Genomic DNA, 20,068 nt, shown 5'->3' on the forward strand with positions numbered 1-20,068 from the left:
GGGGGGGGCCGAAAATGAAAAATAAAACAAGTCTGAGACCAACCCCTCCCCCCCTGATACAAGTAACACTCACCCATGCGCTGCATGCTAGTCCACGCTATCTGAAAGCGTTCAAAAAAAAATAGGTAGACAAATAAAACAAAGGTAGACCATTCGCGTTCGTCGGTGCTTCTTCTCACTGTAAGCTCGTGACTAGGTAGGTATTTCACTTCCCCGCATCTTCTCATGGGATGGTCAGGTACGAGGAAAGCTTGAGCAAAAGATGGTTCGAAACCTTACCAACGGCAACAGCGCAAGGTTGACAAACCGCAACCGAGGGGAAAAGAAGAATGCCTCCTTCTCCAAAAAGGGTAAAAAGCTTAAATTGTCTTTTCATTATGACGTGTGAGGTCGTCGTCTTCGGAACCCTGACAATAACATTGAGATGATGACGTTTGACGGCGTTGTGGTAAGGCAGTGATGGGAGTTTGACATCAGGCCAGATTCCGCCTGACACGCACTCGAGCGATGATCGACCATTGGGCACATGCGTCACAGCGTTGGAATAGTTTGACGTACAAGGCACTTCAACATTTGATGTGAATTGCTTCGAACCTCTCTCGGCGGCGAAGATATAGTAAAAGCAACGATCCCACGCTACGTTCTTACACTCGTTCCCATAGGTTTCGGCATGAGACCATTCCGGGTATTATTCGTATGTTTAAAAGCGCAAAAAGAAAGGGCAGCGCAGAAAAGTAGAAGATGTAAGGGGTGCTAAAAGCTCCATGATGATGGGGTGTATCAAAAAACCAAGCCCTCCCTTCCTCCCATCCATGTCCTCGGCCAATCGGGTCTTGCACATCAAACGCAAGACCTCGTCAGCGGATGAAGATAGAGACGGGCTGACGCTGAATTGAGATCGCATCTGGTGCGCAACGAAAGACGTCGAAGTGGAGTGGGGGGGACGGTGAAAGCAGCGCAAAGAAGAAAAACCAAGAGCAACCCCCGCACCGGAAAATGGACTCCTTCGGACACCAAGCAAGCCTCCCACCCATCCCATTGAGCAGATACATTTCCCGGTATATACGAGTGAGCAGCGTGCCGTTGCCCGATTACCTTTCGTATTGGGATTGGGGTATCGATTTTCCTTTGTAAACCAGCAAATTCCTTAATGTCGGAGTTTCTCCCCGTTGACATCGTAGGCACGTCTCCCGTGAGCAATCGTCTTACGCCAGCTTCTGGTCCGGCGGATACTGTTGCGGGTGCCTGGGCATGCCCGCCTGCGGCGCCATACCAGGGTACTGTGCGTTGTGCGACTGCTGCTGCAGGTAGTTCTGGTACTGCATGGCCTGAGCCTGCTCGGGCGTCATGTAGCCACCGGGCATGCCGGGCGCAGGAGGCATGCCGGGAGCACCGCGGGGCACCTGGTTGTGCTGGTCCTCGGGCGAGTCGCCGACGTTGTCGCCGTCCACGCCGTTCTCGTTGGTCGCGGGCTCTGGCGCATTGAGGCAGGCCTGGTGAAACGCGTCAGCATCCGTGGCGCGCGCATCGGGGGCCGGCACAATGCTTACCTGGATGAGGTTCTTGCCCTCGGGCTTGGTGACGAGCGGCTGCAGCTTCGGGGTGGTGAAGGTGTAGACGAGGCCGGTCTCGGAGACGACGAGCAGCAGCACCTGCGTGCCGGTGAGGACGGAAAGCTCGTAGGCCTGCGAGCGAGGTTGGTTTAGCAAGCGAGGTTGGCAGTCAATGGGGTCAATTGGCGGATGCGACGCGAGCGCGTCGCGTCGCGCATGGGGCGCCGGTCAAAGCTCCAGTGGAGTGGGTGCTCACTCACCTTCTTCATGATGCCAGCCTTGCGCTTTGAGAAGGTGATGTGGCGGCGCGACTTGTCCTGGATGAACTTGATCTCAATCTTCCTTCTCTCGCGACCGGGCTTGTCGTCGTCGTCATCGTCATCGTCGGCGGCAGGACGCGGGCGCTTGGTGCCGCGATTGGGGTCGGCCTGGGCAAGAGCGCCGTTGCCGTTGTTGGCGACGTCGTCAGTGGCAGAGGGCGACTGCTGCTGCTCGTGGTCGGTGATTTCGCTGGCCATTGCGGTGGTGGTGGTTGGTGCTAGCGGTGACGATTTGGGAATACTGTATTGCGATTTCCCGTTTGGACGGATGGCGGGCGTCGCAGTGGTGAGCGAGGCCGACCGAGGGAAAGCGGTTTGGTGAGCGGACCGAAAGAGCAGCGAATGCGCGTCGCTGCGACCAAGCCTAAAGCAACGTTCAGTTACGGATGGAACAGGCAAGGCCGCTCAGGTAAAGGCAGACGGGTCGGGGCGGGCTGCGGTGCGGTGGCGGGTGAGGCAAGCAAGGGAATGCAGGACCGAGCTGGATTCGGGGGCGTGCGGGTTGCACAGAAGGGAAACAGCCATACCGAGTTCTGCTGGGCGACTTGGCTTCTGCCTTGGACTTGTACCGACCGGGGATGAACTTATTTTGCAGAAGTGTCTCAGAGAGGTAAAGGTTGGGTGAGAGATTGGGAAAAGCCGGACGGTGGGCAGTAGGTATTCGTTTCTTGTGGGCGGAGTGGAGAACGCGCCGGGCGAGCCAACCGGCGGCGCAGAAAGAGATCCTGGGCGCGCGAGCCACGGTCAGCCTACGGCCCTGCTCTGGCACGGCTGCGCGAATCGAGCGACGCGCAACCCAGCACGCCCGAGCCTGTGCCCGGCCGCCGACGATCGCGACCTGGGGCGCCGTCTTCAGCTGGCGGTGCGGCACGGGCAGCGCTGCGCGCGGGCAGGCGCCAGGCCCGGGGCGCGCGCTGCGCGACGTGCTCTGCTGGGCCGGCGGGGTGAGGGCGCTGCGAGGGTTCGCTTACCTTGCTGTTGCGGTGCCTAGCGGGCGTCGTGTCGCTGCGAGAGAATGGCTCACGGGCGGTCGCCGAAGGGGGATTAGGGTCGAGGGAAGCTGGCTAGGGCATGCCGGAGAAAGGAAGGCGCCAGCTGCTTGAAATGGGCTAGCCATGCCGCTCCCCTCACATGACCCGCGACCCGGCATCCTCCGGGGCCGAGGTGCAGCCGAGCGCAGCCTGTGAAACACGCGCAGCCGTTGCATGCCCAGCGACCGGGGCGCAAGAGAGAGAAGGCAGCCGCCCGTCGCTGTCGCCGTCGCCGTCGCCGTCGCCGTCGCCTGCTCCCGCGCGCTGAGGCCGCCGACCGGGGCCCGCCCCGGCTCCGCACGACTCAGGCGACGCCGCGCCCGCGACTGCGACTGTGACTGCGCCGGACCTGGGCCTGCAACGCCGCGACTGCACTGCGCAGCCGCTGAAACGCAACGCTGCGCCAGGGCGGGCGCGCCTTCCGCATCCGATGGCGCCTCGCTTGCATGCCCTTGTTCATCGCGACTCAGCAGCACACCACCGCCCTCCGAGCCCTGCGTGCGCCCTGGGCCGCGCCGAGTCGCCGACGCCGCCCGCCAGCCCGCTGCCCGCTGCCCGCCGCCCGCTGCCTGCGACACCGCCGGCCGACTTGCGCAACCGCCGGAACAGGCAGTTCGATCTCAGTCGCACAAGAGAGATCCGCCTCGAGGCTGCTGCAGCGCGACGCGGTGCGGTGCGGTGCGGTGCGGTGCGGTGCGGGAGCCCAGCCGCCCGCCGCCTGCGGCTCCTGGCGCTCGATGGCGCTCATGCGCTCCCAGCCAATGATCCGCTGCTGCTTGTCGCGCGCCTGAGACGTCCCGCGTTGGATCTCCTCCACTGACACGTCGATGAGCCTCAAGCTTGCGGCGGGCGCTTGCAATGCGTCGACGATGCCCTTTTCTTCCTGCTGCTGTTCTTCTCTCCCTCGACTCTGTTTCCTTTGGTGGCTGTATCTCTATTCTACGCCCTTGTAATTCTTTCATTCGGCCGGGTTGCCGTTGTTCATACGTTCATTCACTCACTTCTTTTCTACGCTCCTTCTTTCGGCCGCCGTAGCCTCTCGCGCTGGTCGTGAAGGTCGTTGAGCGACCTCCGCCCGCGTTTAATCGAATCCAAGTCGTTCTCGCGTCTTTTCTGACACCATGGCGAACAAACTGATGCTCACCTTCCTCGGCTTCGAGGTGCTGTTCCTGCTGAGCGGCGGCCTGCTCATGGGCTTCGCCCTGTTCAGCGAGAACAGCATGCACTCGAAGCCCACGGCCGACACCGTCGCACCGCACCTCCTGCTCAAGCGCACGCCCTTGACCGCTACCATCGTCAACGGCATCTTTGTCTTCGCCACCTTCCTGATGGTGCTGCCTGCCGTCTTCTTGCCCACTAACCGCGGCTGGCTGCGCTTCCATGGCTACATGGTCACCTTTTGCGGCACCTTCACGCTAGTCATCGGCCTCATCCTCTGGATCGAAACTCTGCAGACGCGCCGCATGCTGGGGTCGATCTGGGCCGGTGAGGCTCCCGAGACGCAGAGCCTGCTGCAGCAGAAGGTAAGCAACTGACTTTACCATGCAACATCACACATGTTCGAAGTCAGGCGTATTGGGACACGAAGATTATCCCGGCCTCGGTGGGGTCTGTGGCGAACAAAGCACCGCATGGCATTCCATTTATTGGACAGATGACTTGCCGTCTGATGCCACATGATGCCAAAGGGCCCAACAATCTCACCGCTGGATGGCTCTATCTTCGTTTCTCAATGCGTCTTACTCATACTTTTTCTTCCGCCGTTACACAGCCGCAACCCCCAGCATTTACTTTTCCGCAAATCCGCCTGCCTATGCAATGTTCCCCCACACGCGCCGCGCCGCCATCCCGTTTGTCCCGACCCGTCTATCCGTCTTTCTAGACCGCAATGGGCCCGAGGGGAAAGAATGGCATATGGAAGCTAACGTTGCTCGTTTTCTAGTTCAAGTGCTGTGGCTACAACAGCCCGACCTCACCGCCTTTCGTCGCCGACGGTACATGCACGGATGCAGTCGTCGCGGCCAACCTGGGCGGCTGCATCGGACCGTTCAGCGGCTTCGCCAATCAGTATCTCGATGTCATCTTCACGGCCGCCTTTGGTCTCGTTGGTAAGTTGCGCCATTTTCGAAACCCCCCCTGTATCGACATTTCCTTTTGATTGTGGTCGGATGTTCTGGGCTCGCCGATCGATTTCGGCTCGTGGTTGGATATTTGAAGTGGGCCGCCAAGCCTTTGATCAGAGGTGCTATCTCCAGTGCTGAGATTATGCAAAAGGAGGCCAAACTGGTCCGCAATGTGCAAGCAGCAAAATGAAGGATGAAAGCATGATAAGAGATGTAGATGAGCTCTACAGATCGGCGGTTGCAACGGTCGATCCCGCTGCACACCGGAAGGATCTCCTTCGGCACTTTTCGTCTTTCGGTCACACCAGCCAATGCAACCGATGCTGACCGATTACTTCTCAACAGGTCTCGATACCCTCCTACTTCTACACATTGCCATGGTCCTTAAGGAGCGCGCCGAGCAGGCTCGCTACCGGCACATCGATGAGAAGAACGGCACCCGTACGTAACTCCGATCCGACTTCAAGCACATCTCCTAACACTGCGGCAGAATTCTATTAAGCAAACATAACATCATGTTGATGATCATCGATACCAATACTTTAGCAGCGTCTTGATATGCAGAAGGATGCTTTTCTAGATGGCACTGTAGGGAGCTCGAAACCGATCAGTTGAGATCTCGGTATTCTGGAGCTGTTCTGCGTTTTTGTCTGTTTTGGAAAGCGGGCAGTTGCCTATGTTTGTCATTGGTTGCGGGAACGCATTGCTTAATCGATGGGCTGGCACGATTACAATATTTCAAGAAGAAGAAAAAAAAAACCAAGCTATTTTTGCTGGATGGAGACAACTATGGCCTTCTAATGCTTGTGATCATGCCTCTTTTGAGCCCTTCCGGACGACATAAGTTCAGATAAGTCATAAAGGCTTGTCTTAACGGAGAAGGTTGGAAGATTACGATACGAATAAAGAGCCATATTAGATAGGAACGGCAAGACTAACCTCGCTACGTTTTACTATTTACTATTAGCGTCTTGAATAGAAGAAAATATAACGGAGTGTTTAAATTTGCAAGATCACTCTTTAGCTATTCCTACTCCTTTATAATAGGGTGGACATATAGGAGCTGTTCGCTCTGTGCGAAATAAAGGCACACGGTGTCTTTATAGGCCGTCCAGCCTGCTGCATAATAGAAGATGTGATGCCTGTCCCATTTGGATTCGTATATTAGAGTATTTGATAGTCTGTGTTCTTCAAACTCCGCTTATGCCTTGATCCCAAACACAATATTTGCAATGCTAGGTAGAGGTCCTTCTATATCTACCGTTTGTGACAACGAGTGTCTGTCTAGTAAGATCAGAATAAACCACAGTTCTTCTTCATGTTCGTAACCTGGATAATCTCTTGCACCAAATCAAAGGAAATCTTCTCTGACACCTGGCTGTCACCAGCATACTCAGGATGCCGCATCACAAAGTCCCGCATGAAGCGTGCCGTCGTACAGAGCTTTCCACTTGCTCTCCCCCTCACGACCTCCAAGTACGGCTGCAGCTTCTCCGTCTCCACTGAACCAAAACCTTCATCCCTCATATACTCGTCCACGAGCGTCATCAGCCCCTTGAAAGAGGCACAGCCATTGACAATCTCGTCGACCGTCAGCAGCATCGGCGTGGCCGGATCCCCAACGACCTCTGTCCCACCACCCTCCTCCGCCCCCTTCCACCAAAACCGCTGCCACCTCACGGCATCCCTCGCATGCGCCCTTTCCATATTCTCCCAGACCCGCTCCATAGGCACGTACCAATCAACGCCGCCACACCGCTCGACCGCGCGCCGCACCAGCGCGACGAAGACGACGAAGGCAGCGTTTTCGAAATCCGTGATCGAGTTCTCCATACTGCGGAACTCGACGCGCCAGCCGAGCGCGGGATCCTCGGGAGACGGGTGCTTGAGCTTAACGGACGGGTAGACGGTGCCGGTGAGGCACTCGAAGTTCTCGTGACGTCCATTGCCCTTCTTCACCGCGCAACTCTGGCGAGCTGCAGGGCGGCGGCAGCGGTTGGCTTCCGCCGCGGCACCGGCGCGCATCGACTGCGACGACGAACTCATCCTCTCCTCTCCATCGACGACGACACCGGCGGCCCCGCTGTCCCGTCGCAGCGGAGCAAGCAGCTCCTGCGCGCACTCGACCGGATACACCAGCAGCGGCCGCCCCAGCACACGCGCATAGTACCGCGCCAGCACGCCGTCGAGCCCCTTGCCCGCGCACTCCAGCCGCTCCGCCACCGTCGCCTCACGCACTCCTCCCCCTCCCCCCTCCTCCTCCTCCCGCGGCTGGCACCACCCCGGCGCCTCCCACGCAACATACCTCTCCGCGCACCAGTACCGCGGCCGCACCCCCACCCCTCCCCCCTCGCCCCGCTCCTCCTTCTCCTCCTCCGTCCGATCGTCCGTCAACGCAGAGATGACGTTCCACCTCGCGTCCGTGTCGGCGAGGAAGCCGCGGTAGCAGGGCGTCGCGGCGGTGAGGGCGAGCAGGACGGGCGCCAGCGGGACGAAGGCGTCGTGCAGGCGGCGGGCGGCGGATGCGTCGGGCGCCTGGAACGTCGCTTGCAGGCAGCATTGGGAGACGCCGATGAGGGTCTCCTCGGGGGTGAAGGTGATGGTGGCGCGGGCGGGGTCGATGAAGGATGGGAGTGCGTGGGAGGGGGATGGCGCGAAGGTGTTTTGGTCGAGGAAGAGGGGGATGTGGAGGGTTGGGGTGGTGGAGGTGGTGCCGTCGCGGCGGCGGCGGCGGCGGCGGCGGCGGCGGGCGGTGATGTTGTGGTGGACGGTGAGGTGGCGGGGGGTGGGGGCGGTGAGGGCGGTGGTTGTGGTTAGGGAGTGGTGGATGTCGGAGGGGCAGCCGAAGCGGGGGTGGATGGATAGGGTTAGGGGGTGCTCGTTGGGGGCGAGGTGTTTCTTGATGGTGGTACGGCTGGGATGGGGCGTTTTAGTTTATGGCTTGGATAGGGCTGGAGGGGAGTAGTATATCGTACCGGTCAGACATGTCTTTTTCGACTGAGAGCAACGATTCGACACTGTCGACGTACGGAACCGGGGGCTGTGATTCGATCTGGAATTGGGCGAACTCTGGCGAGTATGTTCCTGCCGCTGAGACTTTTCGGAGCTTGTTCAAGAGGTCTGGTGCTCGGAGGCAGTGATTGGCTGTCTGGGCGTCGCTGTCCACAGCCAACAGTGCGTATTCGATCTGCGGAAAGTTAGGTTTCGGAGTCTGATGCCTCTCTATCTTTCTGCAAGACACGATACCTCATCACCCCAAAGAGGTTGGTATTCCTTCAGATCCTGCCAATCGTCCCACGCATCGACTGCTTCCTAAAATAGAGTAAGTATTGCGGCGCCACCGTCGCACAGCTGCGTCACTTACATCAATTGCCCTTTCGCGGACGAGAGGTGCAATCACGTCGGTTTCGGGCCAAAGCACGCATTCCGGCACACTTGAGTTTATCAACAGGGGAATGCTCGCGTTTCCAGATACAGACATACACTTTCCCCATTGTCGAAACGTCAAGCAACACACGTTCCCGCAATTGACGAAAGTGCCCTGTCTTTTAAGCAGACGGAGTCAAGTGCAGAAACCAGGAACCAGCCACTTTAATACTAGACTTGAAGGGTGTACGAAAATGACATCATCTGTTCGCTTTGGGACTTTGGGGTTGTTGATATGTCTTGGTTGCCGTTTTCGGACTGCAGCTGTTCTGGGAAGCATCAAAGTCCCAATCATTTGCAAGCGCCGCATCCCTGTGTCCCAACGTTGTCGTGTGAGTCGTGTCATCAATCGTGTTGCACGGTTCTCACGCCATTTCTGGCTGCGAATTGGTAATCGCTCTGCGAACCAATCGGCAAGTAATGTTTGGATTCTCAGTTGATCTGGTACAGGATTAGGATCTTAATTTTATTAGTATATATTTACAAAAGATCAAGCTTATTTTCATGGATTAGTAATACAGCATAAAGTTGTATCATACAAAGGCGTTGTGGCGGAGTGGTTATCGCGACAGACTAGAAATCTGTTTCCTTCGGGAGCACAAGTTCGAATCTTGTCAACGTCGATCTTCTTTTGCCTCCTGAGCATACGAGGCGGTGTAGTGATGTCCCTTTTTGGGCGTCCAATTCCTAGCGATTTGGGCTGGGCCGTGTGTAGGTGGAGATTCGGGGGCACGGATGATCCTCGTGCTTAGCTTCTGAGGTCATACATCTCCTCCCTCCAGGCGGTCAGGCTGTTGTAAAGCCGTAGAACGGGGTAACATATAGGGATGCCACCAGCGTGAAGATGGATAGACGACTATAAATGTGGCTGTCCATCGATTGAAGCTTTTTACGGAGACCATTCGTAAGGCAATGCTGTGCTTTATCCATTCCCCAGCAATCGTTAACGTAGTACACATGAAAAGGAAATGATTCCATCTTGAAAAATTCATTTCCTATTTAGGCCATCGAGCAGAAGGATTGTATGGAGCAAGTGTATTGAGTCTCCTTTTCACCTGTCAGTATTGGGCGCGTATGCTTGTCTTGTCAGCCACAAAGCCATTGGACGGCAATTGCTCTCATAGCATACCCAGTCAGATTCGCTAGTCTCTCACGGGGTTGCTTGAGTTGTAACAGGAGCAATCATGTAAAAGGATTCGAAATAAGTGTTGACGGGAACATGAATGCGCGGTCAGAGGTTTGGACACAGACGACCAGTAGCACTGTGTCGTTCCACAACAGTCGCTGAACTGTCCCCTGTACGCCTTGCACTTGGACGGATGTCGCTTAGATGCAGCCAGCAAGGCGAACAAATTTTAAAACCCCTCCATCTATCCGAGACCAGGCGAAAGGCGCGTATGCAAGAACACCCGATACCTACATCAACACCAACATAAGAGACCTCATGGTGCTCTTTGTTGCTTAGCTGCCCGCGCCTTACCGCCTCCGCGGCAGCAACCAAGCCACTCAATCACATCCACCGCCTTTTCCTCCGCTCGCGCGCAAACGTCCATTATTACGGCCTCTCTCCGGCTCCCCCGGGAATCCCCCTGAGATCTACCGAGCCGAGTAAGCGAGGACGAGAACAGGAAAAAGGGACTCCACCAAGCCCACCGCAACTTCAGGGGTACACGGAAGTTCGTGCGGCCGGCCTTTCCGAAGGATCGCCGAAAAGGATAGAGAAAAGAAAAGGACTCTGGGGTGATAGACTTCTGGCAGGGAAAAAACCGCTCCTTTCGATATTGCAAGTTCATAGAAATCGTCCATCATTTCCGTCTCGCAACACACAAAAGCCCAAGAGAAAAAAAAGGAGAATCCGCGCAGAACGCACGGGAAAACCAAGACCAACACCGAACGCCAAACGAGGGTTCGGTAATGAGGAGAAACTGAGCGGAAAACGGAGACTGTCCTTTCCATTATTGCTCCCAACGCCCCGCGACCGTTGCCGAAAACGCCACCAAGGAAATAATACCCCCATATCACCGGAGACAGGCCTATCCAGAAATAGTCGCGGTTCCAGAACCCGGTCCATCGTCACGGTCCAGACATTAACACCGTTTCCATGCAATCGACGGAGGCCGTCGCCACGGCAGGGGCGCGCCTGCGCTCGACCTACGTGTCCTCGCGGACGGGGCCAGCACGGCTACTACGGCTCCTAAGTCCCGTCGGCTTCCTGCTTGACGTCGCCGCCGACGTCGTCGTCGACGACTTTAACATCCTGGTCCACTTCGGGCGCGACCTGGTCTGCACGCTCGTCGTCTGGCTCGCCCTTGACGCCGCCGTCCTCTTCCTTCTTGGGCGCATTGCCGTTGACTTCCTCGATGCCACCACCGCCGTTGCTGCCGCCTCCCGCCTCCACCCACGATTCAAGGAGGCCTGCGCTTCGTCCGACGCCGTCGGCGAAGATGTCCTTACTGCTCTTCTCCCGGGTGCGTACGCTGGATTCGAGCCGGTAGACGAGCCTCTCCATGGCGCCCTTGGCTTCGCTCATGCGGACGCTGTCCGTCCCCGATCCGCGGATCTGGCCCATGATGCGACGGATGGTGGCGGTGAGGGCGTCGATGCCCAGGTTGAATTCGTCCTCGGTGGCTCGGGCCGCATCGCGCAGCTGCCGCGAAGCGGCGTCCCGGGCTCGGCGGTCGAGGCTGCGGAGGGTCTGCGTGAAAGCCCGGTTCGAGAAGCCATTATCGACAGCGGTGTCGAGGAGAGTGAAAGCGGCGGTGACGTCGGCGTAGTCAGTGCTTCGACCGAAACGGTAAAGCGGATTGTGGGAGAGAGATTGGAGGACGGCGGGGAGGATGCCGGGGGCGGTGAGGGCGAGAGTCAGGGGCTTGGGACTGTCGAGAAAGAAAGCGAGGGCGAGCCTGCGTTGGAATGCAGCCTCGCATTGTGTCCCGAAAGGGAGGGACTGGACCAGCTGAGCTTGTAGGCCGTGATTGATAAATCTGTCATCTTTGGGCCCATGATTTCTAAAATTGTTGAACAAAGATTGCGAAACGTGCTGTAAGGTTCCACACTCATATTGAGCTGAAGGTGTACGCAACATTGCCGCAATGGCCTCCTGGCATTGGGTTTGGGTGTATCCATCTTGACGTACGCTGTCATCGAAACTAAGCCGGATTAGGACCGCCAGCACATATTGTACCGCCTCACTTTGAATATTGGGCGCTGCTCTCCTCAGCAATTCAAGCAGCGGTCGAATGCCATTGTGGAGAGAGATCCTTGGGTCTATAGCAATCAGCGATGATACTATTCCACACCCATGGTAGTGTGTGCGACTTACCGTGAGCGGACACTTCGGCAGGTAATATCGCAGGCTGTTCGGACTCCATAGTTATTGCTTCTTTCCTTGCACCAAGTTTTGCAAAGAGGCTAGAGATAGTTTGTTTGTCAAGAAGCTTTCGTAACTGGGGTGCGGAAGCCTGTTCAAATTAGTGTTGTACCTCAAGAATTATGGTAGCAGATTGTCAATGCCGGCCAGCGACAAGAAACAACGTTGGGGGTATGTAGTAGTGCTGAGACGCCTGTTGCAATGCTGCGAATCAACCAATGGAAGGGACGTACATCTAAGACATCGAGATATGCGCTTGTGAGCTCTTCCTTCCGATTTTGGCAGAGCTCCTCGATCATCCACAGCATAACCTCGTCAGGCAGAGCTTCTTCATAGACCCGATTCTTTACAATCCCCGAAATAAACACCGCATTGCGGGTGGAGGGTTCTGGTACGTGTGAATTTGTGCACTATGATGGAGAGTAGAAAAAACCCACCAATCAGTATTCTGTGCCAGCCTTCTTTTGACAAACTTTGAGCCGGAAACTTTGGTGTGGTCCGGGCAGCTTTCTGGTGGCCATTCGCCATGAAGAATTGCCAGACTTGACTGGTCTCCAGCGCCTCGGTCCGTTCTAGCGCATCCAACGTCCTTTGCGCATCCTCGTCGTCCCCCAGAGCCGTGCTGAGGCCTTCTCTTGTGAGTCTGCTGCTCTCCTTGCACTCATTCTCCGCTCTTTCCGCCTCTTCGGCCTTCCTCTGGGCCTCGAGAACCCTTGCCTCGGCATTCAAACCTCTCTGCTTCGCTGCCACCAGATCCGACAGGTTGATTCTGTACTCCTTACGTGGAGCTATTATAGACCGAAACTCTCTTTTGGGTGGTGGGGGTTTGAAGTAAGAGCGCAAGCCGTATTTTGCGGGTGTGGCTTTGGCTTCTTTCACCTTCATTGCGGGTCTTGATTCTCCGGGCGGAGCTTGCGCGCGCCGCTTCTTGTTGAGTATCGTGCTCAAGTCCTCCAGGTCCGAGCCCGAGTCTGAGTCCTCCTCACTGTCTGAAGTCCGCACAATCATCAATCCGTCCTTCACTATGCGCTTGCTTGCGGTGGAAGACTGCGATGGTTGAGGGGCCGGGAGCGACGAACAGGATGAGATGAAAGAGGAACTAGGTTCTGCTCCGCCAACCCACCGGCTTGTTGCCCCCTCCCCATCTGGCGGTGACGAAGCAACAGGCAGAGACTGAGACGAACGGGATGCGTGTGTGGGCTTGATTTCGGATGGCGGCGTAGGCGACAAAATGTCTCGGCTCGGCGCAGACGGCGACGCAGGACGGTCCTTCACATGGTCGCTGGATGGCAAGCGCGATCGTTTGCTGGAATCTGGGGATCTGCGTCAGCGTGAGTGCGGCCTGAGGTGTGGTTATAGTTGCTCGGACCTAGCACGCTGAGTGACGGAAACGACGGGCCGCGGTCACGGCGCTCTTCTGATAGCGCGCGATGATTGCTGGGCTCAGCGAACGGCTTGAAGAAGCTAGTGATGTTTCCATTGCGCTTCATGCTGGCAGGGCGGACGGGCGGGCTGCAGACAGCCGTTCGATGTCGCAAACCGTCGGGCGTCCGCGCACCGCAGTGGGCTGTCGGTTCCGACAGACGCGGCGCGCCGGAGCGATCGCGATGGCACGTGACCGTACGCCCTGGCCCGCGATGGCCAAGCATGAGCCATCTCGACCCATGTCTAGACGCCCCGCGCGGACTCCTATTCTAGGCGATCCCGAGAGTCATTGTATAGCACTGTGGCTGCACAGCCGCCAAGCTGAACCGTAAACAACAACGCCCCCTCCCAACTCGCACGACAGGCGGGAGCGGTCGGGTATGGCTGGGCAGCCACAGGGCTGCGATGGCGCACCGGGGCTGCTCGTCCCGCTCGCGCAGCGTTGGTGCGGACGGGGGCGTTGAAACACCGACGCAGGGCATCCTGGGCAGCGGCTGCCGACAGTGCCGTCCATGTACCAAAGAAGCTCGCAAGAAAGGCAGAAAGGACCGACGAGCCGGCGACCCAACAGGTGGGCAGCGCCCAGAGCAGAACGCGCAGCACTGGCCGTTGCTTTTTGCGTGCTACTTGACGACGCCGTCTCCACGTAGCTGCAACAGGCTGACGTGATGGCTGCACGCGCTTGAAATCCTGCTGATCTAAGCGCTGCTCCCTGCCGTCTCCCTACGCGGCCGACCTCGAGTGCGACGAGTGCGACGAAAACAGCAGCTCGGCAGCCCGGCCGAGTCATTTGCGAAATAATGCAGCTGCCGCCTGGGGGGCAGATCCGCCCTCCTGTTTCCGCCGCGCTGGGCGAGGGCGGCGGATGCACGGGGCTTCCGAGCCGGGGCTGTCACCACGGCGCTAGCCTCTCCACGATGGGTTTGTTGCGGTGCGCGAGCTCGAAATAGGTGCGGCTGCGAGGGATGACGAAGCGCGGCGGAGCCCTGTGGCCCCTAGCAGCAGCCAAGGCGGCGGCACGATCGCAACTGCAGGAACTCGAGCAACCCGAGCGACGGCCGGCGTGCTGTTGGAGACTCGGGGGCCGCGTCCTCGTCGCTGTAATTTCTCGGATTCGGGGCCTGAAGGGCAGCAACGGCGCGGCGTGGGCATCCGCCAGATCGCTCGTGAGGCTCGCCGCGCTCGTTACATGACACAGCGGCCGTGACCCACGCCGCTCAGATCGTCATCTAATCTTCAAGGGTTCGCGCTGAGCCTCGCCCATCCCTGAGCGTTGTTTGGCAGTTGGCAGCCTGCTGTTAGCACCTGCGCCTGCCTCCAGGCATTGCGGCGCCCTTGGCACCGGGGCGCGGGCGTGTCAGGAATCAGGCACGGCAAATAATAACGCGGGCGCGCGCCTCCTGGGATTACGCTATGCATCACACTGCTGCACCAGCACAGCGCGCCCTCCGGACCTTCGGCTTCAAGACGTTGCGGGCGGGCTGCGGCGAGGCGCCAGATCTGATTCTCGGCCGGCCACCTTTCCCGGGCGAGGCGTGAGGCGCGCAGAGCTACGACACCAGCATCATAGAAACGCACCAAGCCCGCCTCCCTCCCGCTCACAGCACCACGAGCGCCCCGGCTCCAGCCCTACCCTATCTCTAACGCGTTCCGACCCCCGAGCGACCCGCATGACTGGCCGACTCTGCGCGCGCTTTTGACATTCCTTGGGCGCAGATTTTCGCGCGTGCTTACAACATCCGTCTGGCCTTAATTCCGGCCTAACCGACAATCACCGCCCCAGCTCTCCGCTCTCTTCCACGCTCGCTCTCCTTCGCTCGCTGCCCTGCGACCGCTCGGATCGCGCCATCCACGCCCACACGACCCTCGACATCCTGTCCCCGCTGCCGTCCGCCGCCTTGCGACGCTCCTGACCAACTCCGGCTCAGGCCGGCTGATCGCCGCTGCGTTCCTCTCGGCCCCGGGCTTCTGTTGTCAGGCCGCCACCACCACCACAATGGCTTCCCAGAACCCTCCAGAGGACAGCGAGGTGTCGAATCCCGTCAAACGAATCCGCTGGGCGACCCATCGCGTGCAGGGAGAACAGGGTAACAAGAAACGCGCGTCGGTCTTGGGCCGCTTGCACAAGCGCATTGGTTCCGGAGGAAACGAGAAGCGGGACGAGGCCGAAGGTCACCCAGAGAGCAAGGAAGCTCCAGGCGCGCCGAGCGACGAGAACGCGACAGTATCTGATGCCAGCGACGACGGCGATGGCGGCCGCGTCGTTTACTTCAACATACCGCTGCCGCCCGAAGCCAGGGACGAAGAAGGCCATCCGCGCGTCTCATATGTGAGGAACAAGATTCGAACCGCCAAATACACGCCTCTCTCCTTCATTCCGAAGAACCTTTGGCTGCAATTTCACAACATCGCCAACATTTATTTTGCCTTCATCATCATCCTCGGTGTAAGTATATTTTTGGAACAATTTGGCCCCAGCTGCGGACGCTTACGCAGCCTTAGGCCTTTTCTGTTTTCGGAGCCTCGAACCCCGCTCTCAATGCCGCTCCCTTGATTGTCATTCTTGCCGTCACGGCTGTGAAGGACGCCATCGAGGACTGGAGAAGAACCGTGCTTGACAACGTACTCAACAATGCTCCGGTGCACAGGCTCGTCGACTACGAAAACGTCAACACTGCTGAAGATCGCGTTGGACTTTGGCGGCAGTTCAAAAAGGCAAACACGAGGCTGCTGAAGACGATTTGGAGCCTGTGGCAGCAGAGAAAAAACAAGGGTACCAGTGGCAAAGGCAAGACTTATTCGGAACGGGCAACGGATGAATCGCGGCCATCCATCGAAACTCGACGATCGTTTGCTTCCCATCGCGATTCCCACATTTTCAGGAAGAGTGACGATGGAACACCGCTTGGCGAGCCGAATGCCATCCAAATGACCCCTGTACCATCTCCCCTCCCAGGCCAAGGAAATGGCGATGCCCCCGGACATGCTACTTTTGAGGGTATCCACGCCGGACCGAAATCGGAGAAGGTCAACCCCGAGCCAGCGTCGAAATTTCATGGAAGCATTATGAACCCGTTCCGAGACGCGCCCGGTAAGGCTCGGTTTAAGAAGGATTACTGGAAAAATGTCCAGGTTGGCGATTTCGTGCGTTTGTACAATGAAGAGGAAGTTCCAGCTGATATTGTGGTTCTTGCCACTTCGGATCCGGACGGCGCGTGCTACGTTGAGACCAAGAATTTGGATGGCGAGACTAACCTCAAAGTCCGTCATGCGCTCCATGCCGGTCGGAAGGTCGTTCACGCCCGCCAATGCGAAAAGGCCGAGTTCTCCATCCAGAGCGAACCCCCGCACGCGAATTTGTACTCGTACTCCGGTGTCCTCCATTGGAACCAACACGATCCCACGGACCCGCAAGCACCTGCGTCGGAAATGGCCGAACCAATCAGTGTCAACAACCTCTTGCTGCGTGGATGCAGCATTCGAAACACAGACTGGGTTCTCGGTGTCGTCATGTTCACTGGTGAAGACACCAAGATCATGCTCAACTCCGGAATCACTCCTAGCAAGCGTGCCAAGATCTCCAAGGACCTGAACTGGAACGTCATCTACAACTTTATCATTCTTTTCGTCATGTGTTTGATCGCCGGCATAGTTCAGGGTGTGACTTGGTCTGAAGGCGGCAATTCGCTGGACTACTTCGAGTTTGGCTCCTACGGCGGTAAACCTTCGATCGACGGATTCATCACGTTTTGGGCAGCCGTCATCCTCTTCCAGAACTTGGTGCCCATTTCGCTCTACATCACCCTCGAGATCATCAGGACGATCCAGGCCTTTTACATTTATCTCGATGTCAACATGTACTACGAAAGACTCGACTACCCGTGCACCCCGAGGTCTTGGAACATTTCGGACGATGTCGGCCAAATCGAATACATTTTCTCCGACAAGACCGGAACGCTGACGCAAAACGTCATGGAGTTCAAGAAGTGCACCATCAATGGTGTACCATATGGCGAGGCTTACACGGAAGCACAGGCTGGACTGCAGAGACGACAAGGAATCGATGTCGAAGTGGAAGGTGCCCGGGCTCGTGCGCAGATCGCACAGGACAAAGTGAGGATGATTGAGATGCTGCGGAAACAGCATGACAACCCCTATCTCCGGGACGAGGATATCACCTTCATTGCTCCGGATTATGTTGCCGATCTGGGAGGCGAGTCTGGAGAAGAGCAGCGCCGCGCGAATGAGCAATTCATGTTGGTGCTCGCTCTGTGCCATACTGTCATTACCGAAAGGACCCCCGGCGACCCACCGAAAATCGAGTTCAAGGCTCAGTCGCCCGATGAGGCTGCGCTTGTGTCGACGGCTCGTGATGTTGGCTTCACGGTCCTGGGCAGAGTGGACGATGGTTTGATCGTTAACGTCATGGGAGAAGACCGGAAGTTCCAGATCCTCAACACTCTCGAGTTCAACTCCTCACGTAAGAGGATGAGTGCCGTCATGCGTCTGCCTGATGGCAGAATCATGCTTTACTGCAAGGGTGCAGACAGCATCATCTACTCGCGTTTGAAGAAAGGTGAACAGGCTGAGCTGCGCCGGAGTACCGCAGAACATCTCGAGATGTTCGCTCGCGAGGGTCTGCGTACTCTTTGCATTGCTGAAAAGGAGCTTACTGAGGAGGAATACCGCGACTGGAACATACGGCATGAAGCAGCGGCATCGTCCGTTGTTGATCGTGAACAGAAGCTCGAAGAGGTCGCTGATTCGATCGAGCGCGATCTCATGCTTTTGGGAGGCACAGCCATCGAGGACAGACTGCAAGACGGTGTACCGGATGCCATTGCTCTGCTCGGCAGAGCCGGCATCAAGCTTTGGGTCCTTACCGGCGACAAGGTTGAAACCGCTATCAACATCGGCTTCTCCTGCAACCTTTTGGACAACGACATGGATCTGATCGTGCTCAAGGTCGACGAGAGTATAGAAGTGGCAGAAAAGGAACTGGACAAGCATCTAGCGACATTCGGCATGACCGGCTCGGACGAGGAACTCAAGGCCGCCCAAACCAACCACGAGCCCCCGGATCCGACTCATGCAATCATCATCGATGGTGACTCGCTGAAGCTGGTGCTGGATGATAAGCTTAAACAAAAGTTCCTGCTTCTTTGCAAGCAGTGCAGATCCGTTCTCTGCTGCCGTGTCAGCCCTGCCCAGAAAGCCTCGGTCGTCGAGATGGTCAAGAATGGGTTGGATTGCCTTACCCTCTCTATCGGCGACGGTGCCAACGATGTGGCTATGATTCAGGAAGCTCACGTTGGTGTTGGTATTGCTGGTGAGGAGGGCCGAGCAGCTGTCATGTCGTCGGATTACGCTATTGGTCAATTCCGCTTCCTGACTCGGTTGATCCTGGTCCATGGACGTTGGTCTTACCGCAGGCTAGCTGAGACCATCGCCAACTTCTTCTACAAGGTAGGATCCATGACACTTACGAGCTATTACCTGTGCTAACGAGATGCAGAACTTGGTCTGGACTTTCGCTCTTTTCTGGTACCAGATTTACGACAACTTCGACTGCGCCTACATCTTCGACTACACTTACATCATCATGTACAACTTGGCCTTCACGTCTCTGCCCGTTATCCTGATGGGTATCCTCGACCAGGACGTAGACGACAAGGTTTCTCTTGCTGTCCCCCAGCTCTACCGCCGTGGCATTGAGCGCAAGGAGTGGACACAGACAAAGTTCTGGTAAGTATCAACCGAGCAATCGAGCTGCCCTGTATTAATGGTTTGCAGGGGATACATGGTCGATGGTTTGTACCAATCAGTCATCGTCTTCTACATGGCCTATCTCCTCTTCATCCCGGCCAACTTCCAGAGTTCAAACGGTCTTGACGTTGCCGACAACAAGCGCATGGGTATCTACATTGCCAGCGCGGCAGTCATCATTGCCAACGTCTACATGCTCATGAACACGTATCGCTGGGACTGGTTGACGTTGCTTATTGTGGCAATCAGTATTCTGCTGATCTGGGCTTGGACCGGTATTTACACCGCTTTTGATGCTGGCTTCACTTTCTACAAGGCGGCGCCGCAAGTCTACGGGCAGCTAAGTTTCTGGGCCTTAACGCTACTCGGGGTGGTCGTGTGTCTTCTACCCAGGTTCACGGTGAAGTCGATCCAAAAGATATATTATCCTCTGGACGTTGACATCATCCGGGAGCAAGTCGTTCAGGGTAAGTTCGATTACTTGAAGGAGAGCAACTCTCTCATTCCTCCGCCGCCGCCTGTGGACGGGGAGAAAGTCAACTCAATGTCTTCGTCGGACCTCTCCAAGCCGGTCAACAAGCCTGAGCGCAACACCATGTCATCGATTCCGGACGATGAACGGCCCATTTACCCACCTTCGGTTGCACCGACCGCGACGACTCACAACCCAAGGAGTCAAAACGGCAGTGACAGCACCAACTTCACCGGTCCGCGGTCTTCTTGGCCGGATCAACAACAAGGCCTGTCGCCTCACGACGTTACGGAAGACCGGTTAGGTGAAATGCGCCCATCTATGGATCGACCAAGAGTGTCAATGGATCCACCACGAGTTTCGGTGGATCCACCACGACAATCGATGGATGGCCGTCCACGAGCATCAATGGACCGTACCAGGCCATCATACGACAGAGCAAGAATGTCGATGGACAGGATACGGCAGAGTTTCGAGGCAAGCAACGATTTCACCTCAGCAGCACGGCTCAGCAGGTTAGAAAGCAGCCACTCGGGACCATACACGATGGATCCAGATTCGAAGATAGGCATGGCGCAGTGA

General features: G+C 57.1%; 5 protein-coding genes across 5 annotated transcripts; 2 read left to right on the forward strand and 3 right to left on the reverse strand.

The window, feature by feature from the left end:
* Positions 1–1,205: 1,205 nt before the first annotated feature.
* Positions 1,206–2,071, reverse strand: BKCO1_18000128 (mads box transcription factor mcm1; the record flags this gene model as incomplete). Its single annotated transcript, XM_020271760.1, has 3 exons — positions 1,206–1,493; positions 1,551–1,685; positions 1,814–2,071. 3 exons carry the CDS (start codon positions 2,069–2,071, stop codon positions 1,206–1,208), a joined length of 681 nt encoding a protein of 226 aa, XP_020131483.1.
* A 1,954-nt stretch (positions 2,072–4,025) lies between these two features.
* BKCO1_18000129 (tetraspanin) lies at positions 4,026–5,528 on the forward strand (the record flags this gene model as incomplete). The annotated part of the gene is made up of 4 exons (XM_020271761.1): positions 4,026–4,427; positions 4,847–5,012; positions 5,373–5,468; positions 5,518–5,528. The coding sequence occupies 4 exons, from the start codon at positions 4,026–4,028 to the stop codon at positions 5,526–5,528; spliced, it is 675 nt and encodes a 224-aa protein (XP_020131484.1).
* A 792-nt stretch (positions 5,529–6,320) lies between these two features.
* On the reverse strand, positions 6,321–8,521 carry BKCO1_18000130 (glutamate-cysteine ligase; the record flags this gene model as incomplete). The annotated part of the gene is made up of 5 exons (XM_020271763.1): positions 6,321–7,941; positions 8,003–8,214; positions 8,274–8,339; positions 8,392–8,461; positions 8,511–8,521. 5 exons carry the CDS (start codon positions 8,519–8,521, stop codon positions 6,321–6,323), a joined length of 1,980 nt encoding a protein of 659 aa, XP_020131579.1.
* Positions 8,522–10,647: 2,126 nt separating this feature from the next.
* On the reverse strand, positions 10,648–13,313 carry BKCO1_18000131 (uncharacterized protein; the record flags this gene model as incomplete). Its single annotated transcript, XM_020271764.1, has 5 exons — positions 10,648–11,720; positions 11,776–11,914; positions 12,057–12,211; positions 12,261–13,136; positions 13,193–13,313. The coding sequence occupies 5 exons, from the start codon at positions 13,311–13,313 to the stop codon at positions 10,648–10,650; spliced, it is 2,364 nt and encodes a 787-aa protein (XP_020131578.1).
* Positions 13,314–15,244: 1,931 nt separating this feature from the next.
* Positions 15,245–20,068, forward strand: BKCO1_18000132 (phospholipid-translocating p-type atpase domain-containing protein; the record flags this gene model as incomplete). The annotated part of the gene is made up of 4 exons (XM_020271765.1): positions 15,245–15,694; positions 15,751–18,714; positions 18,764–18,993; positions 19,042–20,068. 4 exons carry the CDS (start codon positions 15,245–15,247, stop codon positions 20,066–20,068), a joined length of 4,671 nt encoding a protein of 1,556 aa, XP_020131577.1.

This window comes from Diplodia corticola (genome assembly GCF_001883845.1).
Source record: "Diplodia corticola strain CBS 112549 chromosome Unknown scaffold18, whole genome shotgun sequence".
Lineage (NCBI taxonomy): Eukaryota > Fungi > Ascomycota > Dothideomycetes > Botryosphaeriales > Botryosphaeriaceae > Diplodia > Diplodia corticola.